Source organism: Schistocerca nitens, chromosome 3 (genome assembly GCF_023898315.1).
Source record: "Schistocerca nitens isolate TAMUIC-IGC-003100 chromosome 3, iqSchNite1.1, whole genome shotgun sequence".
NCBI lineage: Eukaryota > Metazoa > Arthropoda > Insecta > Orthoptera > Acrididae > Schistocerca > Schistocerca nitens.
In genome coordinates this window covers 379,258,081-379,279,150 of record NC_064616.1, presented here as the reverse complement: position 1 = coordinate 379,279,150, position 21,070 = coordinate 379,258,081, and the positions used below count along the sequence as shown (strand labels likewise).

Below are 21,070 nucleotides of genomic sequence, written 5' to 3'. Positions count from 1 at the left end.
AAATTTAACTATTTTTACTGTTTGAGTAGCTATCTAGGCATCGTATCTGTGTGTACATCGGCATCATACCTCGAAAGCCACCTCAAAGTATGTGGCGGAGGGTACTGGATTGTCCTGGTACCATTAAGTGATTCCACCCTACGCCGATCCATTAGTGAACGGCGCGTGAGTTGAAAGGTTGTCTGTTATCCTCTGCATTTGCTCTACTGCCTCGCAATTTTATATTCTGGTCATTGTACTATAAACCCCTGGGAAGGAGTAATATATTGACTGACTCTTTTCTGAAAGAGATCTCTCGCAATTTCCATAGTAAACCCCTTCGTAATGCACATAACATCTCTTTTAATGTATTCCGATGGACTTTAGTGAGAATCTATGTTACGTTTCTTGCCCCCACTAAGCGACAAACGATTTCCTCTTCTTTGGATGATATCCACATCTTCCTTGAGCCCTGTACTGTAAAGACTCTGTACTGATGAACAGTAGTCAAGATTCGAACGAAAAAAGCGCAAATGTGGTCAGATTCTTGAAAAGCTCAAGTGTTTTCACTAAGCGCCAATGTAGAACCTTCTTAAATGTCTATCTGAAGCCAAGGAAAACGTCATCAACCAGAGCGCCGATACCTAACAGGCAATTGACCTCATGGAGGAAAAGCGCAAGCCAGGTTTCGTGCGATCTCTGTTAGTGGAATCGATTTTCCTTTTTATGGAGGAGTATTTCGTAACGAAAAAATGTCATAAGTCTTGAGCATAAAGCATGTCCGATAATACTATAACAGACTGACGTCGATGATATAGGTATACAGTTGTGGGTATCTGCGCTACACCTCTTCTTGGTAACAGGAAAGACGTGCGTGTTTTTCGAATCACTAGGTACCGTTCGTTGCTCAAGTGATCTACGATAAACTCTTGCTATAAAGGGTGCAAGACCTTTGAGATATTATTTGTAGAATGTTATAGGTATCTCATTTTGTCATGATGCCATTCCACTATTAAGCGATTGAAGTTGCTTTTTCATTCTTCCTCCAATTATCTCAGTATGGGCTGTTTCGACATTCTCGCGATGAATCAAAGGAAAGACAGTGTTACGACCCAGCATGGTGAAACAATGTCAGAAGACCGCAATTAGTATTTCGGCATTCTGTAGATTATCTTCCTTTTCGGTTCCAGTATCGACTGTGACTGAATCAGTAGATGTCTTCGACTCCCTGACTTTACTTCTGACTAAAATCTCTATAGCTTTTTTCTCAGATCGCTTGATAAAATCGTATTTATAAGGTCATGGAACGCTTCTCTGATTGCTCTCTTTAGACTCACTTCCGCTTCGTTCAGCTTTTGTTTGTGTGTTAGGCATTCACATCTCTCGATTGTGTGCAAACGGTCCCTTTGTTTATGGAGCTGTTCTCTAGAAATACAATTAAAGCACAGTGGCTTTCTCCTGTCTCTGAAGACCTTGTCCAGAAGATACTAGTGTGAAGCATACTCAATGATAATTTTGAATTCTTCTCATTTGTGCTGCACGAATCTCATCACTAAATTTTTGATATTGACTTTTCAGATACACTGCACTTTGTAACCTGAAACTATTCCTATGCAAAAACATTTTCCAACCTTGCTTAAGATTCATGTAAAACCCGTAGTCATAGTTGGTGTCTTAGTATTATCATCAGTGATATCTTCCTCTACGTTCACTGATTCGTTACGTTCAAGACTGTTTGTTCCTAGAAGTGCAAAGACGTTGCCTACCCCAGTTCTATCTCAATGCGCTCAATGTAATTTTGTCACATGATATTCAGAGTAATGTCAGGTGAATAGCTGTTTGTGGCACCAATTTTGATAGCATGGTGTGCAATCTGTACGTGTTAAGTGGAATTTGGTTTCTATTAGAACAGCATAATTGGGAAAATTACTAACGATTCTCTGTTAAGTTCTCTCTGAAGCGCTCGACCACTAGATTTCCTGGCCCAGACGGTCTATGGAAGCGTCCGATTACAGGTCTTGACGGATATTTCACGCGTAACATAACTCACAATTAATTAACATTCGCTATCTGTGATAACCTTGTTGATATTATGGATTTATTTGCTGCACTAAGTCTAACAATAATAGCGAAGAGTAAGACTCACCTTTTGCTAATGAAACTACAAAATCTTTAGCACTGAATGCGAAACACTTTTTAATTTCTTTTGGAAGAATTATATAACAGGCCTCGTAGCATTTTTTTTCTATTCTGCTGCCATTGACAAGTTGGTAACTGCATGTCGTAAAACAGAGGTAAGACGAAATGTGACTTACACGTGTTTGTATATATAGCTTATAGAAAAACAATGTGATATTAAGTGTTAACTCTTTAACTGCTCTCGACGTGTTAACGTGCGCGCATTTGTACCTATCCCTGTGTGCTCTGACCTTGTTTACCCTCGCCTCCAGTCCTTTTACCTGGCAAACTGAACGTGTGTACGCGTAAATAAAAGGACTTGTGGCACACGTAAAGACGTTCAGAGCACACACGGACAGGTACAGAGGCGCACGTGTTCAAATGGTTCAAATGGCTCTGAACACTATGGGACGTAACATCTGAGGTCATCAGTCCCCTAGAACTTTGAACTACTTAAAGCTAACTAACCTAAGGACATCACACACATCCATGCCCGAGGCAGGATTCAAACCTGCGACTGTAGCGGTCGCGCGGTTGTAGACTGTAGCGCCTAGAACCGCTTGGCCACTTCGGCCGCGCACGTGTAAACACGTCCAGAGCAGTTAAAGGTATACATTTGAAGTAACGCATGCTCATGCCAAACTGATGTAGTTATATTAAACTAAAAATGTGTTGCACAGATAAAATTTCTTCCTCAATGACTGGCACCATTGGGTGGACCACACTGAATATCACAAATTGTACTGGGGCGAATATTCTGCCCTGACGAACTGTTATGTTAACTTTCGAATGTTGTATGTTATTGTAACATGAAGGTAAATCGTTCATTGATGCTTGCAGTGAGCAACACAAGGTTGAAGAAGGAGAAATTCTGCCTGGAATTGATGCAATTGAAGAGATTAGTTTGGCCGCGAGAATAGACAACAGAAGCCCACGAGAGGCACACAGAAAGAAGCGAGACCGAAAAGAAGATGTAGGGGTGAAGCCACAGCGTCCGCAGCTGGAAGTCGCGGCCTCCGAGAAATCGGTAGCTGGACCTTCTACACTAAAGGATGCAGATCATGCGTCCTCACTGAGGCAAGTTCCTCGCTCTGTTATATTCCTTTGACTAAGTACTTAAACGACACTGCAGCATGCTTGTTAAAGTAATAATTGCAGGGCCAGTACGATCTATCTTACTCATAAGAATTCTACTATGATACAAACATTTGAAGCCAACACTGCACTTTGAAAACATGCAGCATACAGAGATCTTGCATTCATCAGAAAGGAACCATTTAATAGTAACTGTCTATTTCAGGATAAAAAATAGTAGAATAGATTAGATAGTGCTCATTTAGCATAAACGCCTATCTGTATGTTTAGTTATCTTATGCTCTGTACCTACTGTTAGAAGTGTAAAGCGATTGTGGTATTTAGTTCTCTCTAACGGGATTATTCAAAATTTAACTATTTTTACTGTTTGAGTAGCTATCTAGGCATCGTATCTGTATGTACATTGGAATCATACGTCGAAAGCCACCTCAAAGTATGAGGCGGAGGGTACTGGATTGTCCTGGTACCATTAAATGATTCCACAATACGCCGATCCATTAGTGAACGGCGCGTAAGTAGAATGATTGTCTGTTAGCCTCTGTATTTGCTCTACTGCCTCGCAATTTTATATTCTGGTCATTGTACTATAAACCCCTGGGAAGGAGTAATATATTGACTGACTCTTTTCTGAAAGCGATCTCTCGCAATTTCCATAGTAAACCCCTTCGTAATGCACATAACATCTCTTGTAACGTATTCCGATGGACTTTATTGTGAATCTGTGTTACGTTTCTTGCCCCCAATAAGCGACAAACGATTTCCTCTTCTTTGGAGGATATCCACATCTTCTGTGAGCCCTATACTGTAAAGACTCTGTACTGATGAACAGTATTCAAGATTAGAACGAAAAAAGCGCAAATGTGGTCCGATTCTTGAAAAGCTCAAGTGTTTTCACTAAGCGCCAAAGTAGAACCTTCTTAAATGTCTATCTGAAGCCAAGGAAAACGTCATCAACCAGAGGGCCGATACCTAGCAGGCAATTGACCTCATGGAGGAAAAGCGCAAGCCAGGTTTCGTGCGATCTCTGTTAGGGGAATCGATTTTCCTTTTTATGGAGGAGTATTTCGTAACGAAAAAATGTCATAAGTCTTGAGCATAAAGCATGTTCGATAATTCTATAACAGACTGACGTCGATGATATAGGTATACAGTTGTGGGTATCTGCGCTACACCTCTTCTTGGTAACAGGAAAGACGTGCGTGTTTTTCGAATCACTAGGTACCGTTCGTTGCTCAAGTGATCTACGATAAACTCTTGCTATAAAGGGTGCAAGACCTTTGAGATATTATTTGTAGAATGTTATAGGTATCTCATTTTGTCCTGATGCCATTCCACTATTAAGCGATTGAATTTGCTTTTTCATTCTCCCTCCAATTATCTCAGTCTGGGCTGTTTCGACGTTCTCGCGATGAATCAAAGGAAAGACAGTGTTACGACCCTACACGGTGAAACAATGTCAGAAGACCGCAATTAGTATTTCGGCATTCTGTAGGTTATCTTCCTTTTCGGTTCCCGTATCGACTGTGACTGAATCAGTAGATGTCTTCAACTCACTTGACTTTACATCTGACTAAAATCTCTTTAGCTTTTTTCTCAGAGCGCTTGATAAAATCATATGTATAAGGTCATGGAACGCTTCTCTGATTGCTCTCTTTAGACTCACTTCCGCTTCGTTCAGCTTTTGTTTGTGTGTTAGGCATTCACATCTCTCGATTGTGTGCAAAAGGTCCCTTTGTTTATGGAGCTGTTCTCTAGAAATACAATTAAAGCACAGTGGCTTTCTCCTGTCTCTGAAGACCTTGTCCAGAAGATACTAGTGTGAAGCATACTCAATGATAATTTTGAATTCTTCTCATTTGTGCTGCACGAATCTCATCACTAAATTTTTGATATTGACTTTTCAGATACACTGCACTTTGTAACCTGAAACTATTCCTATGCAAAAACATTTTCCAACCTTGCTTAAGATTCATGTAAAACCTGTAGTCATAGTTGGTGTCTTAGTATTATCATCAGTGATATCTTCCTCTACGTTCACTGATTCGTTACGTTCAAGACTGTTTGTTCCTAGAAGTGCAAAGACGTTGCCTACCCCAGTTCTATCTCAATGCGCTCAATGTAATTTTGTCACATGACATTCAGAATAATGTCAGGTGAATAGCTGTTTGTGGCACCAATTTTGATAGCATGGTGTGCAATCTGTACGTGTTAAGTGGAATTTGGTTTCTATTAGAACAGCATAATTGGGAAAATTACTAACGATTCTCTGTTAAGTTCTCTCTGAAGCGCTCTACCACTAGATTTCCTGGCCCAGACGGTCTATGGAAGCGTCCGATTACAGGTCTTGACGGATATTTCACGCGTAACATCACTCACAATTAATTAACTTTCGCTATCTGTGATAACCTTGTTGATATTATGGATTTCTTTGCTGCACTAAGTCTAACAATTATAGCGAAGAGTAAGACTCACCTTTTGCTATTGAAACTACAAAATCTTTAGCACTGAATGCGAAATGCTTTTTAATTTCTTTTGGAAGAATTATATAACAGGCCTCGTAGCTTTTTTTTCTATTCTGCTGCCATTGACAAGTTGGTAACTGCATGTCGTAAAACAGAGGTAACACGAAATGTGACTTACACGTGTTTGTATATATAGCTTATAGAAAAACAATGTGATATTAAGTGTTAACTCTTTAACTGCTCTCGACGTGTTAACGTGCGCGCATTTGTACCTATCCCTGTGTGCTCTGACCTTGTTTACCCTCGCCTCCAGTCCTTTTACCTGGCAAACTAACGTGTGTACGCGTAAATAAAAGGACTTGTGGCATACGTAAAGACGTTCAGAGCACACACGGACAGGTACAGAGGCGCACGTGTTCAAATGGTTCAAATGGCTCTGAACACTATGGGACGTAACATCTGAGGTCATCAGTCCCCTAGAACTTTGAACTACTTAAACCTAACTAACCTAAGGACATCACACACATCCATGGCCGAGGCAGGATTCAAACCTGCGACTGTAGCGGTCGCGCGGTTGCAGACTGTAGCATCTAGAACCGCTTGGCCACTTCGGCCGCGCACGTGTAAACACGTCCAGAGCAGTTAAAGGTATAAATTTGAAGTAACGCATGCTCATGCCAAACTGATGTAGTTATATTAAACTAAAAATGTGTTGCACAGATAAAATTTCTTCCACAATGACTGGCACCATTGGGTAGACCACACTGAATATCACAAATTGTACTGGGGCGAATATTCTGCCCTGACGAACTCTTATGTTAACTTTCGAATGTTGTATGTTATTGTAACATGAAGGTAAATCGTTCATTGATGCTTGTAGTGAGCAACACAAGGTTGAAAAAGGAGAAATTCTGCCTGGAATTGATGCAATTGAAGAAATTAGTTCGGCCACGAGAATAGACACTAGAAGCCCACGAGAGGCACACAAAAAGAACCAAGACCGAAAAGAAGATGTAGGGGTGAAGCCACAGCGTCCGCAGCTGGATGTCGCGGCCCCCGAGAAATCGGTAGCTGGACCTTCTACACTAAAGGATGCAGATCATGCGTCCTCACTGAGGCAAGTTCCTCGCTCTGTCATATTCCTTTGACTAAGTACTTAAACGACTCTGCAGCATGCTTGTTAAAGTAATAATTGCAGGGCCAGTACGATCTATCTTACTCATAAGAATTCTACTATGATACAAACATTTGAAGCCAACACTGCACTTTGAAAACATGCAGCATACAGAGATCTTGCATTCATCAGAAAGGAACCATTTAATAGTAACTGTCTATTTCAGGATACAAAATAGTAGAATAGATTAGATAGTGCTCATTTTGCATAAACGCCTATCTATATGTTTAGTTATCTTATGCTCTGTACCTACTGTTAGAAGTGTAAAGCGATTGTGGTATTTAGTGCTCTCTAACGGGATTATTCAAAATTTAACTATTTTTACTGTTTGAGTAGCTATCTAGGCATCGTATCTGTGTGTACATCGGCATCATACCTCGAAAGCCACCTCAAAGTATGTGGCGGAGGGTACTGGATAGTCCTGGTACCATTAAGTGATTCCACCCTACGCCGATCCATTAGTGAACGGCGCGTGAGTTGAAAGGTTGTCTGTTATCCTCTGCATTTGCTCTACTGCCTCGCAATTTTATATTCTGGTCATTGTACTATAAACCCCTGGGAAGGAGTAATATATTGACTGACTCTTTTATGAAAGAGATCTCTCGCAATTTCCATAGTAAACCCCTTCGTAATGCACATAACATCTCTTTTAATGTATTCCGATGGACTTTATTGAGAATCTATGTTACGTTTCTTGCCCCGACTAAGCGACAAACGGTTTCCTCTTCTTTGGATGATATCCACATCTTCCTTGAGCCCTATACTGTAAAGACTCTGTACTGATGAACAGTAGTCAAGATTCGAACGAAAAAAGCGCAAATGTGGTCCGATTCTTGAAAAGCTCAAGTGTTTTCACTAAGCGCCAAAGTAGAACCTTCTTAAATGTCTATCTGAAGCCAAGGAAAACGTCATCAACCAGAGCGCCGATACCTAACAGGCAATTGACCTCATGGAGGAAACGCGCAAGCCAGGTTTCGTGCGATCTCTGTTAGTGGAATCGATTTTCCTTTTTATGGAGGAGTATTTCGTAACGAAAAAATGTCATAAGTCTTGAGCATAAAGCATGTTCGATAATACTATAACAGACTGACGTCGATGATATAGGTATACAGTTGTGGGTATCTGCGCTACACCTCTTCTTGGTAACAGGAAAGAAGTGCGTGTTTTTCGAATCACTAGGTACCGTTCGTTGCTCAAGTGATCTACGATAAACTCCTGCTATAAAGGGTGCAAGACCTTTGAGATATTATTTGTAGAATGTTATAGGTATCTCATTTTGTCCTGATGCCATTCCACTATTAAGCGATTGAATTTGCTTTTTCATTCTCCCTCCAATTATCTCAGTATGGGCTGTTTCGACGTTCTCGCGATGAATCAAAGGAAAGACAGTGTTACGACCCTGCACGGTGAAACAATGTCAGAAGACCGCAATTAGTATTTCGGCATTCTGTAGGTTATCTTCCTTTTCGGTTCCAGTATCGACTGTGACTGAATCAGTAGATGTCTTCGACTCCCTGACTTTACTTCTGACTAAAATCTCTATAGCTTTTTTCTCAGATCGCTTGATAAAATCGTATTTATAAGGTCATGGAACGCTTCTCTGATTGCTCTCTTTAGACTCACTTCCGCTTCGTTCAGCTTTTGTTTGTGTGTTAGGCATTCACATCTCTCGATTGTGTGCAAACGGTCCCTTTGTTTATGGAGCTGTTCTCTAGAAATACAATTAAAGCACAGTGGCTTTCTCCTGTCTCTGAAGACCTTGTCCAGAAGATACTAGTGTGAAGCATACTCAATGATAATTTTGAATTCTTCTCATTTGTGCTGCACGAATCTCATCACTAAATTTTTGATATTGACTTTTCAGATACACTGCACTTTGTAACCTGAAACTATTCCTATGCAAAAACATTTTCCAACCTTGCTTAAGATTCATGTAAAACCCGTAGTCATAGTTGGTGTCTTAGTATTATCATCAGTGATATCTTCCTCTACGTTCACTGATTCGTTACGTTCAAGACTGTTTGTTCCTAGAAGTGCAAAGACGTTGCCTACCCCAGTTCTATCTCAATGCGCTCAATGTAATTTTGTCACATGATATTCAGAGTAATGTCAGGTGAATAGCTGTTTGTGGCACCAATTTTGATAGCATGGTGTGCAATCTGTACGTGTTAAGTGGAATTTGGTTTCTATTAGAACAGCATAATTGGGAAAATTACTAACGATTCTCTGTTAAGTTCTCTCTGAAGCGCTCTACCACTAGATTTCCTGGCCCAGACGGTCTATGGAAGCGTCCGATTACAGGTCTTGACGGATATTTCACGCGTAACATCACTCACAATTAATTAACATTCGCTATCTGTGATAACCTTGTTGATATTATGGATTTATTTGCTGCACTAAGTCTAACAATAATAGCGATGAGTAAGACTCACCTTTTGCTATTGAAACTACAAAATCTTTAGCACTGAATGCGAAACACTTTTTAATTTCTTTTGGAAGAATTATATAACAGGCCTCGTAGCATTTTTTTTCTATTCTGCTGCCATTGACAAGTTGGTAACTGCATGTCGTAAAACAGAGGTAACACGAAATGTGACTTACACGTGTTTGTATATATAGCTTATAGAAAAACAATGTGATATTAAGTGTTAACTCTTTAACTGCTCTCGACGTGTTAACGTGCGCGCATTTGTACCTATCCCTGTGTGCTCTGACCTTGTTTACCCTCGCCTCCAGTCCTTTTACCTGGCAAACTAACGTGTGTACGTGTAAATAAAAGGACTTGTGGCATACGTAAAGACGTTCTGAGCACACACGGACAGGTACAGAGGCGCACGTGTTCAAATGGTTCAAATGGCTCTGAACACTATGGGACGTAACATCTGAGGTCATCAGTCCCCTAGAACTTTGAACTACTTAAAGCTAACTAACCTAAGGACATCACACACATCCATGCCCGAGGCAGGATTCAAACCTGCGACTGTAGCGGTCGCGCGGTTGTAGACTGTAGCGCCTAGAACCGCTTGGCCACTTCGGCCGCGCACGTGTAAACACGTCCAGAGCAGTTAAAGGTATAAATTTGAAGTAACGCATGCTCATGCCAAACTGATGTAGTTATATTAAACTAAAAATGTGTTGCACAGATAAAATTTCTTCCTCAATGACTGGCACCATTGGGTGGACCACACTGAATATCACAAATTGTACTGGGGCGAATATTCTGCCCTGACGAACTGTTATGTTAACTTTCGAATGTTGTATGTTATTGTAACATGAAGGTAAATCGTTCATTGATGCTTGCAGTGAGCAACACAAGGTTGAAGAAGGAGAAATTCTGCCTGGAATTGATGCAATTGAAGAGATTAGTTTGGCCGCGAGAATAGACAACAGAAGCCCACGAGAGGCACACAGAAAGAAGCGAGACCGAAAAGAAGATGTAGGGGTGAAGCCACAGCGTCCGCAGCTGGAAGTCGCGGCCTCCGAGAAATCGGTAGCTGGACCTTCTACACTAAAGGATGCAGATCATGCGTTCTCACTGAGGCAAGTTCCTCGCTCTGTTATATTCCTTTGACTAAGTACTTAAACGACACTGCAGCATGCTTGTTAAAGTAATAATTGCAGGGCCAGTACGATCTATCTTACTCATAAGAATTCTACTATGATACTAACATTTGAAGCCAACACTGCACTTTGAAAACATGCAGCATACAGAGATCTTGCATTCATCAGAAAGGTACCATTTAATAGTAACTGTCTATTTCAGGATACAAAATAGTAGAATAGATTAGATAGTGCTCATTTTGCATAAACGCCTATCTGTATGTTTAGTTATCTTATGCTCTGTACCTACAGTTAGAAGTGTAAAGCGATTGTGGTATTTAGTTCTCTCTAACGGGATTATTCCAAATTTAACTATTTTTACTGTTTGAGTAGCTATCTAGGCATCGTATCTGTATGTACATTGGAATCATACTTCGAAAGCCACCTCAAAGTATGAGGCGGAGGGTACTGGATTGTCCTGGTACCATTAAATGATTCCACCCTACGCCGATCCATTAGTTACCGGCGCGTAAGTAGAATGATTGTCTGTTAGCCTCTGTATTTGCTCTACTGCCTCGCAATTTTATATTCTGGTCATTGTACTATAAACCCCTGGGAAGGAGTAATATATTGACTGACTCTTTTCTGAAAGCGATCTCTCGCAATTTCCATAGTAAACCCCTTCGTAATGCACATAACATCTCTTGTAACGTATTCCGATGGACTTTATTGTGAATCTGTGTTACGTTTCTCGCCCCCACTAAGCGACAAACGATTTCCTCTTGTTTGGAGGATATCCACATCTTCTGTGAGCCCTATACTGTAAAGACTCTGTACTGATGAACAGTATTCAAGATTAGAACGAAAAAAGCGCAAATGTGGTCCGATTCTTGAAAAGCTCAAGTGTTTTCACTAAGCGCCAAAGTAGAACCTTCTTAAATGTCTATCTGAAGCCAAGGAAAACGTCATCAACCAGAGGGCCGATACCTAGCAGGCAATTGACCTCATGGAGGAAAATCGCAAGCCAGGTTTCGTGCGATCTCTGTTAGGGGAATCGATTTTCCTTTTTATGGAGGAGTATTTCGTAACGAAAAAATGTCATAAGTCTTGAGCATAAAGCATGTTCGATAATTCTATAACAGACTGACGTCGATGATATAGGTATACAGTTGTGGGTATCTGCGCTACACCTCTTCTTGGTAACAGGAAAGACGTGGGTGTTTTTCGAATCACTAGGTACCGTTCGTTGCTCAAGTGATCTACACTCTTGGAAATTGAAATACGAATACCGTGAATTCATTGTCCCAGGAAGGGGAAACTTTATTGACACATTCCTGGGGTCAGATACATCACACGATCACACTGACAGAACCACAGGCACATAGACACAGGCAACAGAGCATGCACAATGTCGGCACTAGTACAGTGTATATCCGTTTTTCGCAGCAATGCAGGCTGCTATTCTCCCATGGGGACGCTCGCAGAGATGCTGGATGTAGTCCTGTGGAACGGCTTGCCATGCCATTTCCACCTGGCGCCTCAGTTGGACCAGCGTTCGTGCTGGACGTGCAGACCGCGTGAGACGACGCTTCATCCAGTCCCAAACATGCTCAATGGGGAACAGATCCGGAGATCTTGCTGGCCAGGGTAGTTGACTTACACCTTCTAGAGCACGTCGGGTGGCACGGGATACATGCGGCCGTGCATTGTCCCGTTGGAACAGCAAGTTCCCTTGCCGGTCTAGGAATGGTAGAACGATGGGTTCGATGACGGTTTCGATGTACCGTGCACTATTCAGTGTCCCCTCGACGATCACCAGTGGTGTACGGCCAGTGTAGGAGATCGCTCCCCACACCATGATGCCAGGTGTTGGCCCTGTGTGCCTCGGTCGTATGCAGTCCTGATTGTGGCGCTCACCTGCACGGCGCCAAACACGCATACGACCATCATTGGCACCAAGGCAGAAGCGACTCTCATCGCTGAAGACGACACGTCTCCATTCGTCCCTCCATTCACGCCTGTCGCGACACCACTGGAGGCGGGCTGCACGATGTTGGGGCGTGAGCGGAAAACGGCCTAACGGTGTGCGGGACCGTAGCCCAGCTTCATCGAGACGGTTGCGAATGGTCCTCGCCGATACCCCAGGAGCAACAGTGTCCCTAATTTGCTGGGAAGTGGCGGTGCGGTCCCCTACGGCACTGCGTAGGATCCTACGGTCTTGGCGTGCATCCGTGCGTCGCTGCGGTCCGGTCCCAGGTCGACGGGCACGTGCACCTTCCGCCGACCACTGGCGACAACATCGATGTACTGTGGAGACCTCACGCCCCACGTGTTGAGCAATTCGGCGGTACGTCCACCCGGCCTCCCGCATGCCCACTATACGCCCTCGCTCAAAGTCCGTCAACTGCACATACGGTTCACGTCCACGCTGTCGCGGCATGCTACCAGTGTTAAAGACTGCGATGGAGCTCCGTATGCCACGGCAAACTGGCTGACACTGACGGCGGCGGTGCACAAATGCTGCGCAGCTAGCGCCATTCGACGGCCAACACCGCGGTTCCTGGTGTGTCCGCTGTGCCGTGCGTGTGATCATTGCTTGTACAGCCCTCTCGCAGTGTCCGGAGCAAGTATGGTGGCTCTGACACACCGGTGTCAGTGTGTTCTTTTTTCCATTTCCAGGAGTGTACGATAAACTCTTGCTATAAAGGGTGCAAGACCTTTGAGATATTATTTGTAGAATGTTATAGGTATCTCATTTTGTCATGATGCCATTCCACTATTAAGCGATTGAAGTTGCTTTTTCATTCTTCCTCCAATTATCTCAGTATGGGCTGTTTCGATGTTCTCGTGATGAATCAAAGGAAAGACAGTGTTACGACCCTACACGGTGAAACAATGTCAGAAGACCACAATTAGTATTTCGGCATTCTGTAGGTTATCTTCCTTTTCGATTCCCGTATCGACTGTGACTGAATCAGTAGATGTCTTCTACTCACTTGACTTTACATCTGACTAAAATCTCTATAGCTTTTTTCTCAGATCGCTTGATAAAATCATATTTATAAGGTCATGGAACGCTTCTCTGATTGCTCTGTTTAGTCTCACTTCCGCTTCGTTCAGTTTTTGTTTGTGTGTTAGGCATTCACATCTCTCGATTGTGTGCAAACGGTCCCTTTGTTTATGGAGCTGTTCTCTAGAAATACAATTAAAGCACAGTGGCTTTCTCCTTTCTCTGAAGACCTTGTCCAGAAGATACTAGTGTGAAGCATACTCAATGATAATTTTGAATTCTTCTCATTTGTGTTGCACGTTTTCGTTCTCATAATTGGATTTTTGATATTGACTTTTCAGATACACTGCACTTTGTAACCTGAAACTATTCCTATGCAAAAACATTTTCCAACCTTGCTTAAGATTCATGTAAAACCTGTAGTCATAGTTGGTGTCTTAGTATTATCATCAGTGATATCTTCCTCTACGTTCACTGATTCGTTACGTTCAAGACTGTTTGTTCCTAGAAGTGCAAAGACGTTGCCTACCCCAGTTCTATCTCAATGCGCTCAATGTAATTTTGTCACATGACATTCAGAATAATGTCAGGTGAATAGCTGTTTGTGGCACCAATTTTGATAGCATGGTGTGCAATCTGTACGTGTTAAGTGGAATTTCGTTTCTATTAGAACAGCATAATTGGGAAAATTACTAACGATTCTCTGTTAAGTTCTCTCTGAAGCGCTCTACCACTAGATTTCCTGGCCCAGACAGTCTATGGAAGCGTCCGATTACCGGTCTTGACGGATATTTCACGCGTAACATCACTCACAATTAATTAACTTTCGCTATCTGTGATAACCTTGTTGATATTATGGATTTATTTGCTGCACTAAGTCTAACAATAATAGCGAAGAGGAAGACTCACTACAAAATCTTTAGCACTGAATGCGAAATACTTTTTAATTTCTTTTGGAAGAATTATATAACAGGCCTCGTAGCTTTTTTTTCTATTCTGCTGCATTGACAAGCTGGTAACTGCATGTCGTAAAACAGAGGTAAGACGAAATGTGACTTACACGTGTTTGTATATATAGCTTATAGAAAAACAATGTGATATTAAGTGTTAACTCTTTAACTGCTCTCGACGTGTTAACGTGCGCGCATTTGTACCTATCCCTGTGTGCTCTGACCTTGTTTACCCTCGCCTCCAGTCCTTTTACCTGGCAAACTGAACGTGTGTACGCGTAAATAAAAGGACTTGTGGCATACGTAAAGACGTTCAGAGCACACACGGACAGGTACAGAGGCGCACGTGTTCAAATGGTTCAAATGGCTCTGAACACTATGGGACGTAACATCTGAGGTCATCAGTCCCCTAGAACTTTGAACTACTTAAAGCTAACTAACCTAAGGACATCACACACATCCATGCCCGAGGCAGGATTCAAACCTGCGACTGTAGCGGTCGCGCGGTTGCAGACTGTAGCGCCTAGAACCGCTTGGCCACTTCGGCCGCGCACGTGTAAACACGTCCAGAGCAGTTAAAGGTATAAATTTGAAGTAACGCATGCTCATGCCAAACTGATGTAGTTATATTACACTAAAAATGTGTTGCACAGATAAAATTTCTTCCTCAATGACTGGCACCATTGGGTAGACCACACTGAATATCACAAATTGTACTGGGGCGAATATTCTGCCCTGACGAACTGTTATGTTAACTTTCGAATGTTGTATGTTATTGTAACAAGAAGGTAAATCGTTCATTGATGCTTGTAGTGAGCAACACAAGGTTGAAGAAGGAGAAATTCTGCCTGGAATTGATGCAATTGAAGAGATTAGTTTGGCCAGGAGAATATACACCAGAAGCCCACGAGAGGCACACAAAAAGAAGCGAGACCGAAAAGAAGATGTAGGTGTGAAGCCACAGCGTCCGCAGCTGGAAGTCGCGGCCCCCGTGAAATTGGTAGCTGGACCTTCTACACTAAAGGGTGCAGATCATGCGTCCACACTGAGGCAAGTTCCTCGCTCTGTCATATTCCTTTGATTAAGTACTTAAACGACACTGCAGCATGCTTGTTAAAGTAATAATTGCAGGGCCAGTACGATCTATCTTACTCATAAGAATTCTACTATGATACTAACATTTGAAGCCAACACTGCACTTTGAAAACATGCAGCATACAGAGATCTTGCATTCATCAGAAAGGAACCAGTTAATAGTATCTGTCTATTTCAGGATACATTATAGTAGAATAGATTAGATAGTGCTCATTTTGCATAAACGCCTATCTGTATGTTTAGTTATCTTATGCTCTGTACCTACTGTTAGAAGTGTAAAGCGATTGTGGTATTTAGTGCTCTCTAACGGGATTATTCAAAATTTAACTATTTTTACTGTTTGAGTAGTTACCTAGGCATCGTATCTGTATGTACATCGGCATCATACCTCAAAAGCCACCTCAAAGTATGTGGCGGAGGGTACTGTATTGTCCTGGTACCATTAAGTGATTCCACCCTACGCCGGTCCATTAGTGAATGGCGCGTGAGTAGAATGATTGTATGTTAGCCTCTGTATTTGCTCTACTGCCTCGCAATTTTATATTCTGGTAATTGCACTATAAATCCCTGGGAAGGAGTTATATATTGACTGACTCTTTTCTGAAAGCGATCTCTCGCAATTTCCATAGTAAACCCCTTCGTAATGCACATAACATCTCTTGTAACGTATTCCGATGGACTTTATTGAGAATCTATGTTACGTTTCTCGCCCCCACTAAACGACAAACGATTTCCTCTTCTTTGGATGATATCCACATCTTCTGTGAGCCCTATACTGTAAATACTCGGCACTGATGAACAGTATTCATGATTCGAACGAAAAAAGCGCAAATGTGGTCCGATTCTTGAAAAGCTCAAGTGTTTTCACTAAGCGCCAAAGTAGAACCTTCTTAAATGTCTATCTGAAGCCAAGGAAAACGTCATCAACCAGAGCGCCGAAACCAAACAGGCAATTGACCTCATGGAGGAAAAACGCAAGCCAGGTTTCGTGCAATCTCTGTTAGGGGAATCGATTTTCATTTTTATGGAGGAGTATTTCGTAACGAAAAATTGTCATATGTCATGAGCATAAAGCATGTTCGATAATACTTTAAAAGGCTGACGTCAATGATACAGGTATACAGTTGTGGGTATCTGCGCTACACCTCTTCTTGGTAACAGGAAAGACGTGCGTGTTTTTCGAATCACTAGGTACCGTTCGTTGCTCAAGTGATCTACGATAAACTCTTGCTATAAAGGGTGCAAGACCTTTGAGATATTATTTGTAGAATGGTATAGGTATCTCATTTTGTCATGATGACATTCCACTACTAAGCGATTGAAGTTGCTTTTTCATTCTTCCTCCAATTATCTCAGTATGGGCTGTTTCGACATTCTCGCGATGAATCAAAGGAAAGACAGTGTTACGACCCTGCACGGTGAAACAATGTCAGAAGACCGCAATTAGTATTTCGGCATTCTGTAGGTTATCTTCCTTTTCGGTTCGAGTATCGACTGTGACTGATTCAGTAGATGACTTCGATTGACCAAAACCGTTTTTTGGATTTTTGCACTGATCGCTTGATAAAATTGTATGTATAAGGTTATGGAACGCTTCTCTGATTGCTCTCTTTAGAGTCACTTTCGCTTCGTTCAGCTTTTGTTTGTCTGTTAGGCATTCACATCTCTCGAATGTGTGCAAAAGGTCCCTTGCTGTTCTCTAGGAATACAATTAAAGCACAGTGGCTTTCTCCTGTCTCTGAAGACCTTGTTCAGAAGATACTAGTGTGAAGCATACTTAACGAGAATCTTGAATTCTTCTGATTTGTGTTGCACGTTTTCGTTCTCATCACTGGATATTTGATATTGACTTTTCAGATACACTGCACTTTGTAACTTGAAACTATTCCTAGGCAAAAATATGTTCCAACCTTGCTCAAGATTCATGTGAAACCCGTAGTCATAGTAGCTGTCTTAGTATTATCATCAGAGATATCTTCCTTTACGTTCACTGATTCTTTACCTTCAAGTTTGTTTGTTGCTAGAAGTGCAAGGACGTTGCCTACCCCAGTTCTATCTCAATGCGCTCAATGTAATTTTGTGACATGACATTCAGAATAATGTCACGTGAATGCCTGTTTGTGGCACCAATTCTGCTGCCATTGACAAGTTGGTAACTGCATGTCGTAAAACAGAGGTAACACGAAATGTGACTTACACGTGTTTGTATATATAGCTTATAGAAAAACAATGTGATATTAAGTGTTAACTCTTCAACTGCTCTCGATGTGTTAACGTGCGCGCAGTTGTACCTGTCCCTGTGTGCTCTGACCGTGTTTAACCGTGCCTCCAGTCCTTTTACCACGTACACTGAACGTGTGTACGCGTAAGTAAAAGGACTTGTGGCATACGTAAACACGTTCAGAGCACACACGGACAGGTACAGAGGCGCACTTTTTCAAATGGTTCAAATGGCTCTGAGCACTATGGGACGTAACATCTGAGGTCATTAGTCCCCTAGAACTTTGAACTACTTAAAGCTAACTAAGCTAAGGACATCACACACATCCATGCCCGAGGCAGGATTCAAACCTGCGACTGTAGCGGTCGCTCGGTTGCAGACTGTAGCGCCTAGAACCGCTTGGCCACTTCGGCCGCGCACGTGTAAACACGTCCAGAGCAGTTAAAGGTATAAATTTGAAGTAACGCATGCTCATGCCAAACTGATGTAGTTATATTAAACTAAAAATGTGTTGCACAGATAAATTTTCTTACTCAATGACTGGCACCATTGGGTAGACCACACTGAATATCACAAATTGTACTGGGGCGAATATTCTGCCCTGACGAACTCTTATGTTAACTTTCGAATGTTGTATGTTATTGTAACATGAAGGTAAATCGTTCATTGATGCTTGCAGTGAGCAACACAAGGTTGAAGAAGGAGAAATTCTGCCTGTAGTTGATGCAATTGAAGAGATTAGTTTGGCCAGGAGAATATACACCAGAAGCCGACGAGAGGCACACAAAAAGAAGCGAGACCGAAAAGAAGATGTAGGGGTGAAGCCACAGCGTCCGCAGCTGGAAGTCGCGGCCCCCGAGAAGTCGGTAGCTGGACCTTCTACACTAAAGGGTGCAGATCATGCGTCCTCACTGAGGCAAGTTCCTCGCTCTGTCATATTCCTTTGATTAAGTACTTAAACGACACTGCAGCATGCTTGTTAAAGTAATAATTGCAGATCCAGTACTATCTATCTTACTCACAAGAAATCTATCATGCAACAAATATTTGAATCCAACACTGTACTTTGAAAACATGTAACATACAGTGATCTTGTAATCTTCAGAAAGAAACAACTTAATAGTAACTGTCTGTTTCAGGATACAACATAGTAGAATAGATTAGATAGTGCTTATTTTTCACAAACGCGTATCTTTATGTTTAGTGATCTTTTGCTCGGTAACTGCTGTTAGAAGTGTTCGCTAGACTGTGCTATTGCGTGCTCTCTAACGCGATTATTCAAATTTTAACTATTTATAAACCCCTGGGAAGGGGTAATATAATGACTGACTCTTTTCTGAAAGCGATCTCTCGCAATTTCCATAGTAATCCCCTTCGTAATGAACATAACAGCCCTTGTAACGTATTCCGATGGACTTTGTTGAGAATCTATGTTACGTTTCTCGCCCCCACTAAGCGACGAACGATTCCGTCTTCTTCTGATGATATCCACATCTTCTGTGAGCCCTATACTGTAAAGACTCTGTACTGATGAACAGTATTCAAGATTCGAACGAAAAAGCGCAAATGTGGTCCGATTCTTGGAAAGCTCAAGAATTTTCACTAAGCGCCAAAGTAGAACGTTCTTAAATGTCTATCTGAAGCCAAGGAAAACGTCATCAACCAGAGGGCCGATTACTAACAGGCAATTGACCTCATGGAGAAAAAGCGCAAGCCAAGTTTCGTTCGATCTCTGTTAGGGGAATCGATTTTCAATTTTATAGGTGTGTATTTCGTAACCAAAAAATGTCATAAGTCTTGAGCATAAAGATGTTCGATAGTACTATAACAGACTGACGTCAATGATATAGGTATACAGTTGTGGGTATCTGCGCCACAGCTATTCTTTATTTCAAGCAGTACAGCCACCACTTGTTCTCCAACAGGCTAAGTACTCATCTTAGAGATTGTAGTCCAATCTCCACAAGGCCACCAGTCCAACCGAATTAGTTCATATGGTCGCTGCCGACCCGCGCCTGTCCGCGCCACCGACAAGTGAGCGGTCGTCTCACGTGATGACTGTTGGCTGCGATCCATGCACGCTGTCGGTCCAGTGGCCGCTCATGTCACAGCCTACTGGCGCCAACTCGCTTTGCAGGCCCGCGCTGGTCCAACAATGTAAACATGTTTCCGTGGACAGTGGAGTCTGCCCCCACTGACCAGTTGGGGCTAAAGCTGTTCGCTGGACAGGTTGGAACCTGCCGACTTCACAACAGTCGGTCGGTTGATCCAGCACGTACTTGACAAAAAACACCCTGCCACACGTTTGGGGCCAAAGTTGCTCGAGAGTGGAATCCGGCATAACGACACGACATGTGCTCCAGCACATTTGCTCGCCACGACGTCCCTCGCTAAGTTAATTGATCAACCGACTCTCATTATTCAATCCGCATTCTGCACTTACCTAATCCAAGATCCTTGCGAAAACACACGCCCGACACGTGAGCCATCGCGCGCGCCTAGCTTACTACCTCCACAAGTGAATGTAACAATGTTTGCATGACTACTTAATTAAATTGGTCAATTAATTAACCTCTCTTGCGGAAAAGTGCCACATCCACCTAGACTTGGAATCAATTTTCGCCAGTTCCCCGCCAAACTGGACTTGGAATGAAATAGGCCGGCCGAAGTGGCCGTGCGGTTAAAGGCGCTGCAGTCTGGAACCGCAAGACCGCTACGGTCGCAGGTTCGAATCCTGCCTCGGGCATGGATGTTTGTGATGTCCTTAGGTTAGTTAGGTTTAACTAGTTCTAAGTTCTAGGGGACTAATGACCTCAGCAGTTGAGTCCCATAGTGCTCAGAGCCATTTGAATGAAATAGTTAAAGTCCCTAGCGACCACCACGTCCCCTTACCGACCCATGTTTGTTGGCTAACATGTACTAATGGGTACTGCTGTTTACTCATGTGCACTAATGTGTACTAACCTACATTAACCTATATCACATTTTGTCTATACAAATATGCCAATTTTGAATTCTGATGTTCAGTTCGTGTTTCGGTACCAACACCAGAAAATTGTGGCAAACAAAGAAACTAACCTAAGTCACCTTTGATGACTCAAAACCGTCAGCTTTGCCTCTCTCACGCACCACGAGTGCGAGACCGCCCACGTCACAGCCTGGAACTTTATACTCGCATCGGACATGTTCCTCTGTAAATATTCTAACTAAACTATGACCCGAATACTGTTGTTCAATCCACATGGTCTAGGACATGACCAGAGCACACCTCCAGTACCTAAGTCGAGAGCATCGCTTGCCCCACCTGTAGTTAACCACTAAGAGACGGAGGTATGCTGCAATCCCATCCCTCACGCACTCGTAGCT

The 21,070-nt window shown here is 42.5% G+C and overlaps 1 protein-coding gene across 1 annotated transcript in view; it reads left to right on the top strand.

Annotated features, from left to right (window-relative positions):
* LOC126249242 (titin homolog) overlaps window positions 1–21,070 on the top strand; it is a 191,132-nt gene that overhangs the window by 124,265 nt on the left and 45,797 nt on the right. Inside the window, exons 26-30 of the mRNA XM_049950900.1 lie at window positions 2,998–3,234; window positions 6,595–6,831; window positions 10,192–10,428; window positions 15,202–15,438; window positions 18,384–18,620. Coding sequence (XP_049806857.1) covers window positions 2,998–3,234; window positions 6,595–6,831; window positions 10,192–10,428; window positions 15,202–15,438; window positions 18,384–18,620 — 1,185 coding nt within the window. The remainder of the gene's footprint in view (window positions 1–2,997; window positions 3,235–6,594; window positions 6,832–10,191; window positions 10,429–15,201; window positions 15,439–18,383; window positions 18,621–21,070) is intronic.